The 18170-nt window shown below is 46.1% G+C and overlaps 1 protein-coding gene across 1 annotated transcript in view; it reads left to right on the top strand.

Moving 5' to 3' along the window:
• Nucleotides 1-18170, top strand: part of acer3 (alkaline ceramidase 3) — a 177362-nt gene that overhangs the window by 73539 nt on the left and 85653 nt on the right. The window contains exon 5 of the mRNA XM_085999681.1: nt 546-581. Within this exon, the coding sequence (XP_085855807.1) occupies nt 546-581 (36 nt within the window). The remainder of the gene's footprint in view (nt 1-545; nt 582-18170) is intronic.

Below are 18170 nucleotides of genomic sequence, written 5' to 3'. Positions count from 1 at the left end.
AAGAACCCACCAGTACTGCTCTTGAGCCATTTGCTAGGAGAAAGGTAACAGCAAGCCGAGAAATCTCCCTCTGATAGTACTTCCTGCCCACAGAGGCGATTGGAAGCCTAGTGACATGGGGGATTGCATCTGCATTCCCCATTGTGCACGGACTTAAGTGTGCTGTCGCACTCCTGCGCTCTGCAACTTGATTCCTATTTTGTAACTAGTACAGTACATGTGAAATTAAAACTAAATGTACCAAAGGGACAAGAGAGGAAATTGAAACAACCCTGCTGCTTTTCCAGTGCACCACATTAAAACAAGGCAAAGAAGCATTTACGCTCGTACACCTTGGAACTACTGGAATGCTGTATGGGGCTGGGTGAAAGCCTCGAATCGTTCAGCTTAATCTGCCCTAATAACTGCTCCATCGGCCCTTGGTGTTGATCCTTGGCTGTTGCTTGATCAAAGAGCAATTGGGGCTACTTAGTGATCCAGTGGGTATTATTAAAGGCTGTTTGGTTTGTTCTGTGTTCCAGTTACTTTGTTCTTGTTTTGAACAGGTATATCTCCAGTGGAAGGAGCCAGTGTTTCACCAGGTTAGTAATGCTAAAGATTGTTACTTTTGGAAGCAGCCCTCTCATACGCACCTTTGCCAGACACTGATTGAGAAGATAGATACAGTAATCACTGTAAATTGAAGAAAAAATTGAATGCAGTGAATAAAAAAAAGTGGTCTTTAATATTGATGTCCAAAGATCACATATAGGTGATAGAGGCTGTTTGGCCCATCTAGCTCATACATCTCAAGACACCCAGGCATTTCCTCCTCCCTCTTCCCCATTCACAGCATCCAACAGCCTCTCAAATAACATTGGAGTTTTTGTCTCCCCCATTCTACCAGCAAGATCAATCCAAGCATCAACCACTCTGTACGAAGAAGTGCTTCTCGACATCAGTCCTGAACGTGCCCGTCACTAGTTTGTGCTTATGTCCCTTTGTCCTGCAGTTATGATTTAACTTTAAATAGTACTCAGGATTGACCACTTCTATTCCACTTATAAAATGTTGATCCAGAAGACCAATTGAACAATTCCCCCAGTGTAGATTTAGCAATCTGTTAAATCATCCCATTGTCCTCGCCCCAATCATCATTCCTGGTTATCTGTTCGGCTGTGATCCGTCTCTCCGTGAAGAAGTTCTTCCTGGCAACTGTCCTAAACTTGGCCCTGAACCAGTGCCTCCTTGTCCTGCTGCCTTGGCAAAACCGGAAGTACTGTTCTGGGTTTTTGCCCCCGATCCCAGTAAGTATCTTCTACACGTCTAAAAGGACCACTTGGAAGTCATTTTTAGAATAAGAGCCCTAGCTTATCAAGTGATTCTGAGTTCATTGGTTTGGCACCTGGGATCAGCCTCGTTGCTGTGCTCTCTGCTATTTCCAGGACCCTGGTGTTGCAGAACTGTACTCCGTACTGCAGCTGTGTCCTGAGCAGAGATCTGTACAGCTTCAGTATGACACCTGGGGATTTGAACACCACTCATTTGGCAATATACCAGAGCATGCACTAATAGACATGGTGCACATATGTTATCAAAATATATTTCTGTAACCCACCCTGTATTTAAAGTAAGGCACTATAATGTATAGCCCAGCACTAGAGTCGTATAATCAACGTGTTATGCTTGTTTATCTCACTATACCAGGAGCTCCCACTAACTGACGTCACTGTACAAAGGTGCTGAAAGAGTCCTGAATACTGATCAATTGCTAAATGCTGCTTTCCAGATTTAAAAGAAATTTCAATTTTGTGTGTGTGTGTATGTGTAAGTAAGTATGCCCATGGAAATGAGTTCAAGGCAACGGTACTTTCATGTGTGTTCAGAGTAAGCTTTCATAGTCGTAACGGCACAGAAGGAGGCCATTCAGCCCATCGAGTCCGTGCCGGCTGTCTGTAGAGCAATCCAGTCAGTCCCATTTCCACGCTCTATTCCCTCAAGTGCCTATCCAGTCTCCCCTTGAAAACATTGAGTGTCTCCGCTTCCACCACTTCCGTCGGCAGCGAGTTCCAGGTCCTCACCACTCGCTGTGTAAAAAAGTTTTTCCTCACATCCCCCCTGTATCTCTTGCCCAAAACCTTAAATCTGTGTCCCCTAGTCCCTGTACCATCAACTAGTGGGAACAGCCTTTCCCCGACTAGCCTATCCAAACCCGTCATAATCTTGTACACCTCTATCAAATCACCCCTCAACCTCCTTTGCTCTAATGAAAACAAATCCAGCTTCTCCAACCTGTCCTTGTAGCTAAGATCCCCCATCCCCAGAACCATTCTGGTAAATCTCCTCTGCACCCTCTCAAGGGCCTTCACATCCTTCCTAAAGTGTGGTGACCAGAACTGGACGCAATACTCCAGTTGTGGCCTAACCAGCGCTTTATTTCCTCTTGTGATTGTTTGGTTCTGATCTCCTGTAACTCTCTCCTGCCCAATCATTATCACGATGCATTTTGTTTAATTTGTGTTGTAAACGCCCTCTTCACATACTCCCCGTTTCCTGGGATGAGCTGACTCTTAACTCCTGTTTTGTACACTGCTGCATTTGATGAATTATCCCATGGTGACTTTTCATCCATTCTGTCCGGGGCCTCCTTCAGTGCACTGTAGGCATCTTGGAACTGTACCCACCAAAAGTCAGCACTTTCAGGAGAGGAAGCTGGGGAGTGTGGGCTGAAGCCTATGTTATTAAATCACTGTAAGGAGTGACTTGCTATCACACGTGTGTCTCCAAATGCAGCAGTGTACAAAACAGGTGTTAGAGTCTGGCTTTTCTGGAAGATTTCTGCACATTACGTAAGTCAACCCATTTGGAGTTTTCTGTCATGTTCACTTCCATGTGGCTGATATCTGGTTATATTGAGTTGTTTTGTATGGACTTGTAGTTTTAAACACTTAAAGTTTCGTGATCCTGAAAACCACAGCATTTCATCATTAGGCAATTAGCTTTGCTTCTTATGGTAGGACACTCCCTACTTTGCCTGTCAGAAAACCACAGACTGGGTGTGGGCGGTACACAATTAACTTTACTGTTTCTGCAGGCAACTACATGAGCATGGGAACTGCGTAATTATCCTAAATGATATGTAACACTTTCTTCCTTCAACTGCTTAAATGGGAATGCCAATCTGGGCGGAGTACAAATTATGCAGTTTATTCTTGGAAAAGTTCGACTCAGTCATTGAAAGGTATAAAATTCTTAGAGGGCTTGACAGGGTAGATGCTGAGAGGCTGTTTCCCCTGGCTGGAGAGTCTAGAGCTAGGGGGCATAGTCTCAGGGATAAGGGGTCAGCCGTTTAGGACTGAGATGAGGAGGCATTTCTTCACTCGGAGAGTTGTGAATCTTTGGAATTCTCTACCCAGAGGGCTGTGGATGTTCAGTTGATGAGTATATTTAAGACTGAGATCGCTAGATTTTTGGGAACTAAGGGAATCAAGGGATATGGGGATCGGGCAGGAAAGTGGAGTTGAGGTAGAAGTTCAACCACGATCCTATTGAATGGCGGAGCAGGCTCGAAGGGCCAAATGGCCTACTCCTAATTCTTGCGTTCCTATGTTCTTAACAAACAGTCTACTCTGCTAATTGAATAGTCTGATTGCTCATTACGGAATAAGAATCTAACATAGGATCAAACCAATACTTAAGGAGAAGTACTGCAGTGGGTTTGACAGTCGCCTTTCACCTCTGGGACCTGGGTTCAAAACCAGCATAGGCTGATGGGATGAAGGTTGTCTCTATCTGCCGACTGTATGTGAAATGGGCAGCAAGAGTTCTTGGTGGGCACAGGCCTATAAAGCAAAATTGTCCCTATTTTGGCACTAGTCAGGATTGCTGATACGAGAAATGGGGAAATGAAAATCACAGTGGTTCAGCATGGGGGTGTTCTTCTGTGGTTGGGGCAGAGAAGAGGAACTTCACTGTGCTTGATGCTGACTCTTAATGCCTGAAATAGGGAGATTTCCAATCCCCAGCACTAACTATCGTCTATTAAAATGGTACTCCATTTTTTGCCATGCGTGCACTTTCCAGCCCACCTGCCCATTGACAGTTTGCAAACTCTGCCTGCTAATATCTACGCAACACCTGTCAGAGATATGAGGGGAGATCGAGTAGATTGGGTCTATACTCTCTGGCGTTTAGAAGATTGAGAGGTGATCTCATGTAAGATTCTGAGGGGGATTGACAGGGTAGATGCTGAGAGGCTGTTTCCCCTGGCTGGAGAGTCTAGAACCAGGGGTCACAGTCTCAGGATAAGGGGTCGGCCATTTCAGACTTTTGGACATCAAGGGATATGGAGATCGGGCGGGAAAGTGGAGTTGAGGTCGATGATCAGCCATGATCTTATTGAATGGCGGAGCAGGCTCGAGGGGCAGTATGGCCGACGACTCCGAGTTCTTATGTTCTTAGGACTGTACCAGCTGTCGTGTTCTGGTATTACAGTAGTTTATCGGCTAGCATACCAGTGCACTGGCAGCAATGTTCCCTTTAACATAAGAACATAAGACGTAGGAGCAGGAGTAGATCATTTGTCCCCTCGAGCCTGCTCCGCCATTCAATAAGATCATGGCTGATCTGATCTTGGCCTCAACTCCACTTCCCTGCCCGCTCCCCATAACCCTCGACTCCCTTATCGTTCAAAAATCTGTCCATCTCCACCTTAAATATATTTAATGACCCATCCTCCACAGCTCTCTGGGGCAGAGAATTCCAAAGATTCACGACCCTCTGAGAGAAGAAATTCCTCCTCCTCTCCGATTTAAAAGGGTGCCCCCTTATTCTGAAACTATGCCCCCTAGTTTTAAATTCCCCCACGAGGGGCAACATCCTCTCTGCATCTACCTTGTCGAGCCCTGTCAGAATCTTACATGTTTCAATAATATCCCCTCTCATTCTTCTAAACTCCAATGAGCATTGGCCCAACCTGCTCAACCTTTCCTCAAGACAACCCCTTCATCTCCGGAATCAACCTCGTGAACCTCATAAGCTGCGCATCCGCGCAGTAATGGGAAAGGTCCCGCGTAGGCCGCTCACTGGCTTTTACATTGTAAATACCGCGCAAGCGCAGAAATTTAAAGGGACCTCACCTTGAAAGAAACAGGCCGCGCAGAACAGCGCAGCTCACAGGGAACATTGACTGGTAGTACTATACGGTCATCAGCTGGGGTGCAAAAAGTTGATATTTATTATAAACTAAATGAGTTATTGGGAGAGAAAATGACACCGTTACTGTAAGTTAGGAAAATCACAGGATTTATCAAAGTATAACAATCTGACCAATTATTATTCTTGCCTTTACGCTCCAAATCTCTTCCCTATCTGGAATAATAGAATGATATAACACAGAAGGAGGCTATTTGGTGGAGCTATCTAATTAGCCCCACACTCCTGCTCTTATCCCATAGCCCTTCCTTTTTTCTCAAGTTTCTTACCTCCTGCCCTTCTACAATTTTCAGGCTTTTAACCCAACACAGCATCACCTAACCATGTTACCTGATTTACCTTGTCTTATCTTTTACACCTTTCAAACTTGATAACGTTCTGCACTTGGCCCCTTTTATTGAGGCTCCTCACTTCAAAAGTTCTCCTTGAAGCATTGGGGGAGCGCCTGACATGGTGAAATGTCTTGTATGCTAATGACCAACTGCAAATTTTCCGGCATGAAGTAGTTCTCGACAATGTTTCTGCTCGTTTTTTTTTCTGGGTGTGCGGCCCCTTCAAATTTCCACGCATGTGCGGTTTTTCCGCTTAAAAGCTGCTGAGTGGCCTGCGGGAACCTCCAGACCGCTGCGCAGCTTAATGGGAACATTGGTTCTCGATATATCCAGTCATATCCTGTCAACCCTGCATTGTGTTTAGACAACGCTGATTTCTCAATTTCTGGTTTAAAAAAAAAACCACACTAAGCATAAATACTGTCTGGACTTGGAAAGATTCATCAGGCCTTGGCTGCCTTGTTCGGGGTGGTGTGTGACAGCTCGGCATTAGAGATCTCCCGGAAGAGGAAAAACTGACCTCATTTTTACTCAGTCATGCTTCCTGCTGCCAGATAACAGTACGGCAATGCCAGTGGTTAGATAGAAACCATAACCCAGCTTCCCAGGCTGGGTTAGAGCAGAGGGAACAGAGATGGACTTGTATTGAATAACTTGCAAGAAGAAAAGTTTACTGTTTTAATGTTTCACAGTGAATTTTGATTTCATGCCATTTAAGCACGTTATTTAAGAACTTCCCTAGATGGATTAGTAGATAAATGAACCGTCTGGTGTAGCACTGAGTCACACAAACCCACACGTCTTGAGCTGATTCCAACTAGGGCAGTGGTAAGGATACTGGCATTGGTTTTGATTCCTACTGGGCTTGGGAGAGGAAAAATTAGCCAAGATTTCTGTTCCTGTGACCCTCCTGCCGGGAAGTGCACATGTGAATGGAATTAGGATCAGCCAAGATGCCCTCCCATTGTTGTATAACCTGCAGTGTAGGCTCCTGCGTGAAGGAATGGCATCTTGGCTCCTATGGAACTGTAGCCCAGCTAAAGGGGCCTTCAGGTGAGAAGGGGAGAATAATGGGACGGCACGGTAGGGAGAGAAAGAAGTATTCTTTCAGTTTTAAATTGGTTTTATGTTTGTGTAAGTGGGTTGCTGCTTCAGGTTACCTGTCCTGCGTTGCAATCGTAGAACAGTAACCCTAGAACAGTAACAGTATGTGGGAGCATCCTCACTCAGTGCCTCGGCAAGGTTTGACAAGGGACCATGTTTACTCTTCTCGGCTAGGGGGAGGTGCGGAGGCAGACACGTGCTCAGAGAGGAGGAGAGGGCACTGTTGGCGGGTGAGGTATCTGTGGGCATCACTCAACCAATTCCAGAAAAATCAGTGGCTAGATAACAATAAATTTTCCACCTGTGTGATGGGCGAAAAATACTTGAACAATAGTGGGAGTAACCGTTGACAGAAGTAGATACGGAAAATAAAGCCACTAAATTCATTGAATTCTGTAGAAAGTGAGAACAGACACTGTGGAAGGCTGCTGACCCTGTGACCGTTGCAGTTTCCTTTTCAACAACGGTCTTGTTGAAGTCATGGGGCGTTCCATTTGTTGAAAGATGTTCATGACTCATTGACCACTTATTGCAGCTACAGTTTAGAAGTCCTTTGATGCTCAAAACCTCAACTCCAGGCAGATGTCTGTTTACTGTAACTTTTTTTTGCGTGTGTGTACTGGTGGGCGAATGGATACCAAAGATTCTCACTGGAAGAAGCAAGGAGGAAGTGAAGAGGAAGGTTCTTGAACTGAGGGCCATTAGACCGTAGGACCCTTCACCACATGTGGCTATTGAGGTGGAGACTACAACTTCATTTCAAAGGGAGTGGGATAAATATTTGATCATGTGATCGGATGTCACGTGATCACGGTCAGATGTCACGTGATCGAACCTTCAGGAATGCCTCCAACCAGAGTTGGAAACCCAAATGAGGTTGGCACAGATCTGAAATGATCCAGCATTTTTTTTGCAACCAAGTTGCTGCTACAATTCCCTTGCCTGGGTAGGTATTTTAAAACTCCCCTTGATTCAGGTATGATACTCTGTATTTACTTTGGTCACGTGTGTGTCGGAGAGCTCATTGCTCCACGCCCTTCAGTTTCTAGCCTAGCCAGTTTCATTCATTTCCAGATCAGGTGACTGCTTTTTTGTTTTTTGGGCAGGTGACACGAGGAACTGATTGACCCTTTTTTGTGCTTGCTGTTGGCCAGTGCCCCTCAACGATAGTGAAAGAAGCCTAGAAAAGTCTAACTATCTGGCACGCCAACCCCAGCAAAGAATTAAGCGTGTGATCAGAGAAGCTATTGAACGGATACTGGTTAGTGGTTTTTACAATAATGTGACCAATACCAGAATAATTGAGCAAGTTAATAAGACCATTTAAAGAAAAAACAAGCCAAGAACTAGGGTTTCTATCTAGCGGGATAGAATTTTTTTTTTATTCGTTCCTGGGATGTGGGCGTCGCTGGTAAGGCCAGCATTTTATTGCCCATCACTAGTTGCCCTCGAGAAGGTGGTGGCGAGCCGCCGCCTTGAATCGCTGCAGTCCCTGTGGTGAAGGTCCTCCCACAGTGCTGTTAGGGAGGGAGTTCTAGGATTTTGACCCAGCGACGATGAAGGAACGGCGATATACTTCCAAGTCAGGATGGTGTGTGACTTGGAGGGGAACTTGGAGGTGGTGGTGTTCCCATGCGCCTGCTGCCCATGTCCTTCCAGGTGGTAGAGGTCGTGGGTTTGGCAGGTGATGTCGAAGACTCCTTGGTGAGTTGCTGCAGTGCATCTTGTAGATGTTAAACACTGCAGCCATGGTGCACCGATGGTGGAGCGAGTGAATGTTTAAGCTGCTTTGTCCTGGATGATGTCGAGGCTTGAGTGTTGTTGGAGCTCCACTCATACAGGCAAGTGGGGAGTATTCCATCAATTGAAAAGCAGCGAAGTTACGCTAAACTTGTATCAAACCTTGGTTAGACCACTCTTGGAGTACTGTTTGCATTTCTGGTTGCCATATTATAAAGAAGGATGTAGAGGTGCGGGAGAGTGCAAAAGAGATTTACAAGGATGATACTAGAACTGTGAGGTTAAACCTATCAGGAAATGATGAACAGGCTGGGTCTCTTGGAGAAGGCTGAGGGGTGACCTAATAGAGGTCTTTAAAATTATGAAAGGATTTTGATTAGAGTAGACACAGAGTGTGTTTCCACTTGTAGGGAAGAGCAAAACTAGAGGCCATCACTATAAGATAGTCACCAAGAAATCAAATGGGGAATTCAGAAGAAACTTCTTTACCCAGAGAGTGGTGAGAATGTGGAACTCGCTACCACAGGGAGTGGTTGAGGCAAATAGTATAGATGCATTTAAGGAGAGGCTAGATAAGCATATGAGGGAGAAGGGAATAGAGGGTTATGCTGATAGAGTTAGATGAGGAAGGATGGGAGAAGGCTCGAGTGGAGCATAAACGCTGGCATGGACTGGTTGGGTTGAATGGCTTGTTTCTGAGATGTATATCCTGTGTAATTGTGTGATGACTGTTGCAGTGCTATTGTGCCAAAGCCCCTCTTAAGCTTTTCCGATTAAAGTAGCCAAAAGCAATAGGAGGTTTTATTTTCCACTGAATAAACCAGCAGTAGTTCTCAGTGAGCGTAAACATCCTAGATTTTTGAGCATGTCTGAACATGACGTTGCTCATCCACATGCCTGCCCAAATGACCGGCAGAAACAGTTTGCATAGCCTGCTAAATAAACATTCGATTTCGAACTGAGACTGTATTAGTCTATGGATGTTCCTAACTCTAGCCTTGGCTTGGTGGTTGCACTCTCACATCTGAAATGGATCCAAAGGCTGTGGGCACATGCCCCATTCCAGAAACCTCCAGAACGAGCCGCACCTCTAGCCAAGCTGCTCCTGTACAGCTACAACACTGGCATCTATCTGACAATGTGGAAAACTGCCCAGGTATGTCCTGTCCACAAAAAGCAGAACAAATCCAATCTGGCCAATTACCGCCCCATCAGTCTACTCTCAATCATCAGCAAAGTGATGGATGGTATCGTCGACAGTGCTATCAAGCAGCACTTACTCACCAATAATCGGCACACTGATGTCCAGTTTGGGTTCTGCCAGGACCACTCGGCTCCCGACCTCATTACAGCCTTGGTCCAAACATAGACAAAAGAGCTGAATTCCAGGGGTGAGGTGAGAGTGACTGCCCTTGAAATTAAGGCAGCATTTGACCGAGTGTGGCATCAAGGAGCCCTAGTAAAACTGAAGTCAATGGGAATCGGGGGAAAATTCTCTACTGGCTGGGGTCATACCTAGCACAAAGGAAGATGGTTGTGATGGTTGGAGGTCAATCATCACAACCCCAGGACATCGTTGCAGGAGTTCCTCAGGGCATTGTCCTAGGCCCAACCATCTTCAGCTGCTTCATCAATGACCTTCCCTTCGTCATAAGGTCAGAAGTGGGGATGTTCGCTGATGACTGCACAGTGTTCAGTGCCATTCACAACTCCTCAGATAATGAAGCAGTCCATGCCCACATGCAACAAGACCTGGACAACATTCAGGCTTGGGCTGATAAGTGCAGGTAACATTAGCGCCACACAAGTGCCAGGGAATGGCTATCTCCAAAAAGTGAGCGTCTAACCACCGCCCCTTGACATTCAACGGCATTACCATCACCGAATCCCCCACCATCAATATTCTGGGGGGGTCACCATTGACCAGAAACTTAACTGGACCAGCCACATAAATACTGTGGCAACAAGAGTAGGTCAGAGGCTGGGTATTCTGCGGTGAGTGTCTCACCTCCTGACTCCCCAAAGCCTTTCCACCATCTACAAGGCACAAGCCAGGAGTGTGATGGAATACTCTCCACTTGCCTGGATGACTGCAGCTCCAACAACACTCGGGAAGCTCGACACCATCCAGGACGAAGCAACCCGCTTGATTGGCACCCCATCCACCACCTTCAACATTCAATCCCTCCACCAGCGTACCGTGGCTGCAGTGTGTACCATCTACAAGATGCAGTGCAGCAACTCGCCAAGGCTTCTTCGGCAGCACCTCCCAAACCCGCGACCTCTACCACCTAGAAGGACAAGGGCAGCAGGCGCATGGGAACACCACCAACTCCCAAGTTCCCCTCCAAGTCACATACCATCCTGACCTAGAAATATATCGGCCAATCCTTCATCGTCGCTAGGTCAAAATCCTGGAACTCCCTCCCCAACACGCACTGTGGGAGTACCTTCACCACACGGACTGCAGCGGTTCAAGAAGGCGGCTCACCACCACCTTCTCAAGGGCAATTAGGGATGGGCAATAAATGCTAAGGGAGGAGCTGAGCCCCTGAATTTTAAAAACAAATCTGCTATTTGATTTGTTCAGACATGTGTTCTCAGCAGCCTTTTCAGTTCAGGAAGACAGTTATTTAAACTCTGCTGGACTCCGGAAATTGTTTCAAAGGAATTTATCAACTTGCCCTTTTCAAATCAAGATGTTTATCTGGAACTTGCAAAGAAGCATCTGTAGTTTTTCAAGTGACTCCATCTGAAACTTGCAAAGAATGGTGAGTAGTCAAATATTTCCATAACCGATGAGATGATAATGACGTATTAAAATTTAGCTCAGCATGAAAGCTGTGAACCATTAATTTATTCTCTGTTGCAATAAGGAATTAACTTAGGGGTACTACTGTAGAAATGATGGTACTGCTACTGTTTACTTGAATGGCTATTTGTTTAATAAATTTGTTTGGCAGTTAACATTTAGTGTAGCATTATATTGCCACCTTTCAAAGACTAGAAGGATCCTGTTGAGGCACAGGATTGAATCAGTGACTGAAGTAATCTTAAAAGCTTTCCACTTATTAATCACAAGCCTACTTTGAAAATTGCCTAAATATCTATCTTGATGATGTAGGGACCAAGATCTCACCTGTGGGAACAGTCTGAAATATATAAGGAAAAGTATCTAGAATAAAATAACTCAAAAATGTAACTTGTAAGTCTCGAGTTGCTGTTCTGATTAAGAATTATCCTCCAGTGAGGCAACTGCACTAAGAGCCCTCTTCAAACCTCCAGGCCCACAAAATTCAAAATGGTAAAATAAGAAATAGGCTTCGGTTTTGAGGGTTGGGTTATACAGGCTTGTGGCTGCAGTTTAGAGACACCAACTCAGTTGGAAAAGAGAATCTTGTAATTAAACTCTTGTTAAATCTTGAGCGTCTCCGATTTTAATCGCTCCATCATTGGCAGCCGTGCCTTCAGCTGCCAAGGCCCTAAACTCTGGAATTCCCTCCCTTAAACCAATCTGCCTCTCTCTCCTCCTTTGTCGCTCCTTAAAACCTACCTCTCTGACCAAGCTTTTGATCACCTGTCCTAAATCTCCTTATCTGGCTCGGTGTCAAATTTTGTTTGTTACCGCTCCTGTGAAGCACCTTGGGATGTTTTACTATGTTAAAGGCGCTATATAAATACAAGTTGTTGTGCAAAGTCTTGCCATTAATAGTTAACATGACCTTTTTAAATGCTGAAATCTGTGTTTAACATCAAATCAATTTAAATTTCAAAAATATTTGAGTCTGTTGATTGAATTTGGTTTGAACAATGATTGCCAATGACCTCATTAGAGGAACTAGCTGGTAGCATTACTGAGCCTGATGCAGATTGTGATGGAGCTAAATAAACACTGATAACATTCAGTGATGCAAAAATGCTTGTGTGTGAATCTGTGTGTGTATTAATCCAGTTCTCTTGTGCTTTTCGGTTCAGTAACTCCTCACAGGCGGTTCTGTCTCCAAGATTGACATCAGTACTCACTATTTAAACAAGCTGGTTGTATTAAAAGTACTGGAGAGATTACCACCCATTTTAATGCTCTTTTACCTTCAGTTTGGCTCCAAAGTGGCTCAGGTGTGCCACTCTGCTACGTTTACCTACTCGAATGGAGCTGGCTTCTATGTCGACCTCCTCCCAAACAGAAACCCACTGTTGCACGTGTCCGCCCACTGCTCTTCAAGATCTTGAGCACTGTGCAAGCACGATGGGTCTACACACTGACCTACTGAGCTGATGCCGTGTATCAGCACCTCTGTTTCGTGACATAATTCTCATCCTTGTTTTCAAATCCCACCATGGCCTCGCCCCTCCCTATCTCTGTATCCTCCTCCAGCCCAACAATCCTCCGAGTTCTTTGCGCTCCTCCAATTCTGGCCTCTTCCGCATCCACGATTTTCATCGCTCCACCCTTGGAGGCCGTACCTTCAGCTGCCTAGGCCCCAAGCTCTGGAATTCCCTCCCTAAACCTCTCCACCTCTCTACCTCTCTTTCCTCCTTTAAGCCGCTCCTTAAAACCTACCTCTTTGACCACCCGTCCTAATATCTCCTTATGTAGCTGGGTGTCAAATTGTGTCTGATAATTGCTCCTGTGAAGCGCCTTGGGCTGTTTTACGACGTTAAAGGCAGTTATATAAATACAAGTTATTATTGCAAGCCTGCTGATGGAGCTCAGCACGCAGCTTCACGAACCAGTGACAAATCACGAGACCTGGTAAAAACATGAGTCAGAGGTTAGATTTGCCTGGACCTGGATTTTTAATCTCGGGCGCGCTGTTTACTGAGCACGACCCACGACTTTGGGTGGTGAAGGCATTGCTGTAATGCAAAAGAATTTATTGTCTATCAGTACAGATCCCCAGTTGCTGGAGGTTTTACCCTGCAGATTTATTGGTGACAGAGGTGTAATACCCCTGACAGTTATAAAGGCGAACTTCTACAAGAAAGCCAGTGTAGCCCGAGTGGTGACGGTGGTGTGAAATTAGGGTACATAACATAAGAAATAGGAGCAGGAGTAGGCCAATCGGCTCCTCGAGCCTGCTCCGCCATTCAATAAGATCACGGCTGATCTGATCCTAACCTCAAATCTACTTCCACTCTCCATCCCACCCGAACCCATGTGATCTCCCGGGAGAGGCGAAAAACCAGATTAAAAACCCAATGGCCAATTTGGGAGAAAAATCTGGGAAATTCCTCTCCGACCCATCTAGGCGATCGAAACTCGTCCAGGAGATCACTCTGTCCCTGTATTTCCTGCAGTACTTACCTTCTGTAAAATATGATCTCCACCCCAGCCAGGAACAGGCCCAATTTACTCTTGAAGGACTTCTAGCTGGCAGCCTGTTCCCGAGGTCTCCACTAATCCCTGTGAATAGAACCATCTCCTGAAATCTAACACAGAATTAGAACACAAGAAGTAGGAGCAGGACCAGGCTACACGGCCCCTGGGCCCGCTCCACCACCCACAGGGCCATGACCGATCCAAACCTAGACTCGTCCAATTTCCTGCCCGCTCCCCGTAACCCCTAATTCCCTTTACTTCTAGGAAACTGTCTATTTCTGTTTTAAATTTATTTAATGATGGTAGGAGGAGCCCATTCTGCTGGGTCCCATCTCTTTTGCACCAGTCAAAAATTCTGGTTCAAGTGGGTGTGGTCACATCAACTGCCTGCTGACATATGGGCAGTGTATTGCTGCACTGTCGGAGGTGCCGTCTTTCGGATGAGACGTTAAACCGATGCCCCGTCTGCTGTCTCAGGTGGACGTAAAAGCTCCCATGGCTACTATTTCGAAGAAGAGCAGGGCAGTTATCCCTGGTGTCCTGGCCAATATTTATCCCTCAATCAACGTAACAAAAACAGATTATCTGGTCATTATCACGTTGCTGTTTGTGGCAGCTTGCTGTGCGCAAATTGGCTGCCGCGTTTCCTACATGACAACAGTGACTGCAGTCCAAAAAGGTACTTGGCTGTAAAGCAATTTGAGACGTCCGGTGGTCGTGAAAGGTGCCGTCTAAAGCAAGCCTTTCTTTCTTTTACTACACCATGTAAATGAGGGAAGCTGTTCATAATATGTAATTCATTGCACCTTTGCCCCTGGCATCCACTATTGCTGACTACCTTGTGGGGCAGGGTTAAAGTTTAAATGTGACTCTCTGTAATGCTGCCGATCACAAGTATGGAAACTGGTATAATTGAAATCAGGCCAGTTTTAAAAAGAAAAGAAGGAACTTGCATTTATACCGCGCCTTTCACAATCTCAAGATGTGCAAAAGTGCTTCACGGTCAATGAGGTGCTTTTAGTCACTATTGTAATGTGGGTCCCACAAACAGCAATGAGACGATTGACCAGATAATCTGTCTAAGTGGTGTTGGTTGATGGATAAATGTCGGCCTGTTGTTGTAACTGCTTAGCCGGGACCGTGGGCCCACTCGCCTGTGGCGAGGTGCTGCAGCGAATTCCCTCTGCACTCCAGACCCGAAACCTCCCCCATCATTGTTAACGAGCTTAGGCACCTGCTCAAAATATTAACTTGCCCCATTACCCTGCAAAGCAGGTTGGCTCAAGAGCACAGTCAAGGATGAACTAGGAGCAGGAATAGACCACTTGGCCCCTCGAGCCTGCTCCGCCATTCAATAAGATCATGGCTGATCTTGGGCTCAAAGCCACTTCCCTGCCCGCTCCCCATAACCCTTCACTCCCTTATCTTTCAAAAATTTGTCTATCTCCACGTTAAATGTATTTAATGACCCAGCCTCCACGGCTCTCTGGGGCAGAGAATTCCACAAATTTACGACCCTCTGAGAGAAGAAGTTACATAGAAACATAGAAGACAGGAGCAGGCCATTTGGCCCCTCGAGCCTGTTCCACCATTTGATGAGATCATGGCTGATCATCCAAATTCAGTACCCTGTCCCTGCCTTCTCCCCATATCCCTTGATCCCTTTAGCCTTAAGAAATATATCCAACTCCTTCTTAAAAATATTTAATGAATTGGCCTCAACTGCCTTGTGTGGTAGAGAATTCCACAGGTTCACCATTCTCTGGGTGAAGAAATTCCTCCTCATCTCAGTCCTAAATGGCTTACCCCTTATCCTTAGACTGTGACCCCTGGTTCTGGGCTCCCCCACCATCGGGAACATCCTCCCTGCATCTAGTCTGTCTAGTCCTGTTAGAATTTTATAAGTTTCAATGAGATCCCCTCTCATTCTTCTAAACTCTAGCGAATATAAGCCTAATCGACCCAATCTCTCCTCATACGTCATTCCTGCCATCCCAGGTATCAGTCTGGTGAATCTTCGCTGCACTCTCCCCATGGCAAGAACATCCTTCCTCCGATAAGGTGACTAAAACTGCGCACAATACTCAAGGTGTGGTCTCACCAAGGCCCTGTACAACTGCAGCAAGACATCCTTGCTCCTGTACTCGAATCCTCTCGCTATGAAGGCCAACATACCTTGGATGGAAATCCTGTTTTGTCTTAGAAACACCTGGGAGCTGTACATTATTATGAGTCCTGAGCTACCATCAGCTTTTGTTCCTATAGGCCCTTCAACAATCTGAGACCCCTGCGCTTGAAAGTTGTGAATCTTTGGAATTCTCTACCCCAGCGGGCTATGGATGCTCAGTCGATGAGTATATTCAACACTGAGATCGATAGATTTTTAGGCACTAAGGGAATCGAGGGATATGGGGATCGGGCGGGAAATTGGAGTTGACTTGAGCTCATCCAAAACTCTGCTGCCCGTGTCCTAATTCGAACCAAGTCACCCCTGTGCTTGCTGACCTACATTGGCTCCAGTGTTCCCTTTAAGCTGCGCGGCCATGCGGCTCTCTGGACTTCCTACACTGTCCGCTTGTTGGCTTTTCAATGGGGAAAACCGCGCATGCGTGGTATTTTGAATGCGCCGTGCAGCCAAAAATGTTAACGGGAACATTGACCAGCTCCCAGTTAAGCAACGCCTCAATTTTAAAATTCTCATCCGTGTTTACAAATCCCTCCATGGCCTCTCGCCCCTCCCTATCTCTGTAATCTCCTCCAGCCCCACAACCTTTAGGTATCTGCGCTCCTCCAATTCTGGCCTCTTGAGCATCCCCGATTTTAATTGCTCCACCATTGGTGGCCGTGCCTTCAGCTGCAAAGGCCCCAAGCTCTGGAATTCCCTCCCTAAACTTCTCTGCCCTCTCTATCTCTCTTTCCTCCTTTAAGATGCTCTTTAAAACCTACCTCTCATCTGCCCATATTTTTCCTTATGTGGCTCGGTGTCAAATTTTGTTTGATAACGCTGCTGTGAAGCACCTTGGGACGTTTTATTACATTAGAGGCACACTATAAATACAGCGCTATATGTCTAAGTCAGCATGGTGTGTGACTTGGAGGTGATGGTGCTCCCATGATCTTGCTGCTCTTGGACTTTGCAGTGGCAGATGTGCTGTTGACGTAGCCTTGGCGAGTTGCTGCATTGCATTCTTGTACATTGGGGCAGAAATTCCTCCCCAAACGCGGGAGTACGGAAGGGGTACTCGGCGTCTGGCCGGAGGAAATGCCGGTTTTCAGCATGCACAGCGCATGCGCTGAAAACCGGCATTTCCTCTCCTCTAACCCAAGAGGTGAAGAGGCTAGCGCATGCGCTGAAAACCGGCATTTCCTCTCCTCTAACCCAAGAGGTGAAGAGGCTAGCGCGTGCGCTGTAGGGGGCAGCGCGTGCGTCTTGGATTTCCTCTGTTTTGGGGGATTTGCACATGTGTAAAGGCCTCTGGTCTTTACGCTTGTAAAAAGCACACGTAAGTATTTATTTTTACAGGTAAGTGGTGTTTTAGTGCAATTTAGAAATTTTTTTTCCACAGGTTTATTATTTTAAAGAATCTACAATAAGGTAAGTTTAGTTTTAGACCCTTTTTATTAAAAAAAAAAATTATTGTTTAAATTATTTTTTTAAACTTATTTATACTTAATTTAATGATTGGGATGTTTTTTTAAAATTTTATTTAAAGTTTAAGTAGTGTTTTGGGGTGCAGTACTTCTCATGAGTTTGACAGTTCTTACTCTCAAACTTATCAATGAAGTTTCCCCTCCCCTGATTGGCTGAACAGTGCTCACCTGATCCCAGCCGGCACATCGCACTAACTACGCCGCTGGGTCAGGTTAGCACAGCGCGCCGACATCAGAACCTGGCCACTGAAAGGAAATCCACTGTGGGCCAGGTTTCAGATGTCGGCGCGCAGGGTGGGTGCACATCGGGGGCTTGCACGCGCGGCAAGCCCCCGACACCAAGTTCTGGGCCATTGTATCATATTGCAGCCGCAGTCCACTGGTGATGGAGTAGATATTGAGTTCAGGGGCAAGGCCACCAATCAAGCAAGTTGCTATGTCCTGGATGGTGTGGAGCTTCTTAAGAGTTGTTGCAGGGGCACCCATCTTGAGTTGAGCGTTGTAGCTGGTCAGCAGGTGAGCCGCTTGTTTCAGAGTACCCAGCCTGTGCCCTGCTGTTGCTGTTCATATGGGACTGTGATGACAGGCCTCTGATAACCACTTTCCTTAGTGTCAGCTATGACTCTTGCCACCTGAGGGGTTTTTCCTTCGACTCTCACTTGAAATCAGTTTTGTTAGGGCTCCTTGGTATCGTATTCGGTTGAATGCTGCCCTTATGTCCAGGGCAGCTCTTCTTGCCTCTCCTCTGGTATTCGCCTCTTGCATCCATGACTGGATTAAGGCTGGGCTGAGGTCTGGAGCTGAGTGAATCTAACTGAACACGAACTGAG

Source organism: Somniosus microcephalus, chromosome 10 (genome assembly GCF_052327205.1).
Source record: "Somniosus microcephalus isolate GS21.2 chromosome 10, FLI_Smic_1.0, whole genome shotgun sequence".
In the NCBI taxonomy this organism is placed as follows: Eukaryota; Metazoa; Chordata; class Chondrichthyes; order Squaliformes; family Somniosidae; genus Somniosus; species Somniosus microcephalus.
This window is presented reverse-complemented; position numbering and strand designations above follow the sequence as displayed.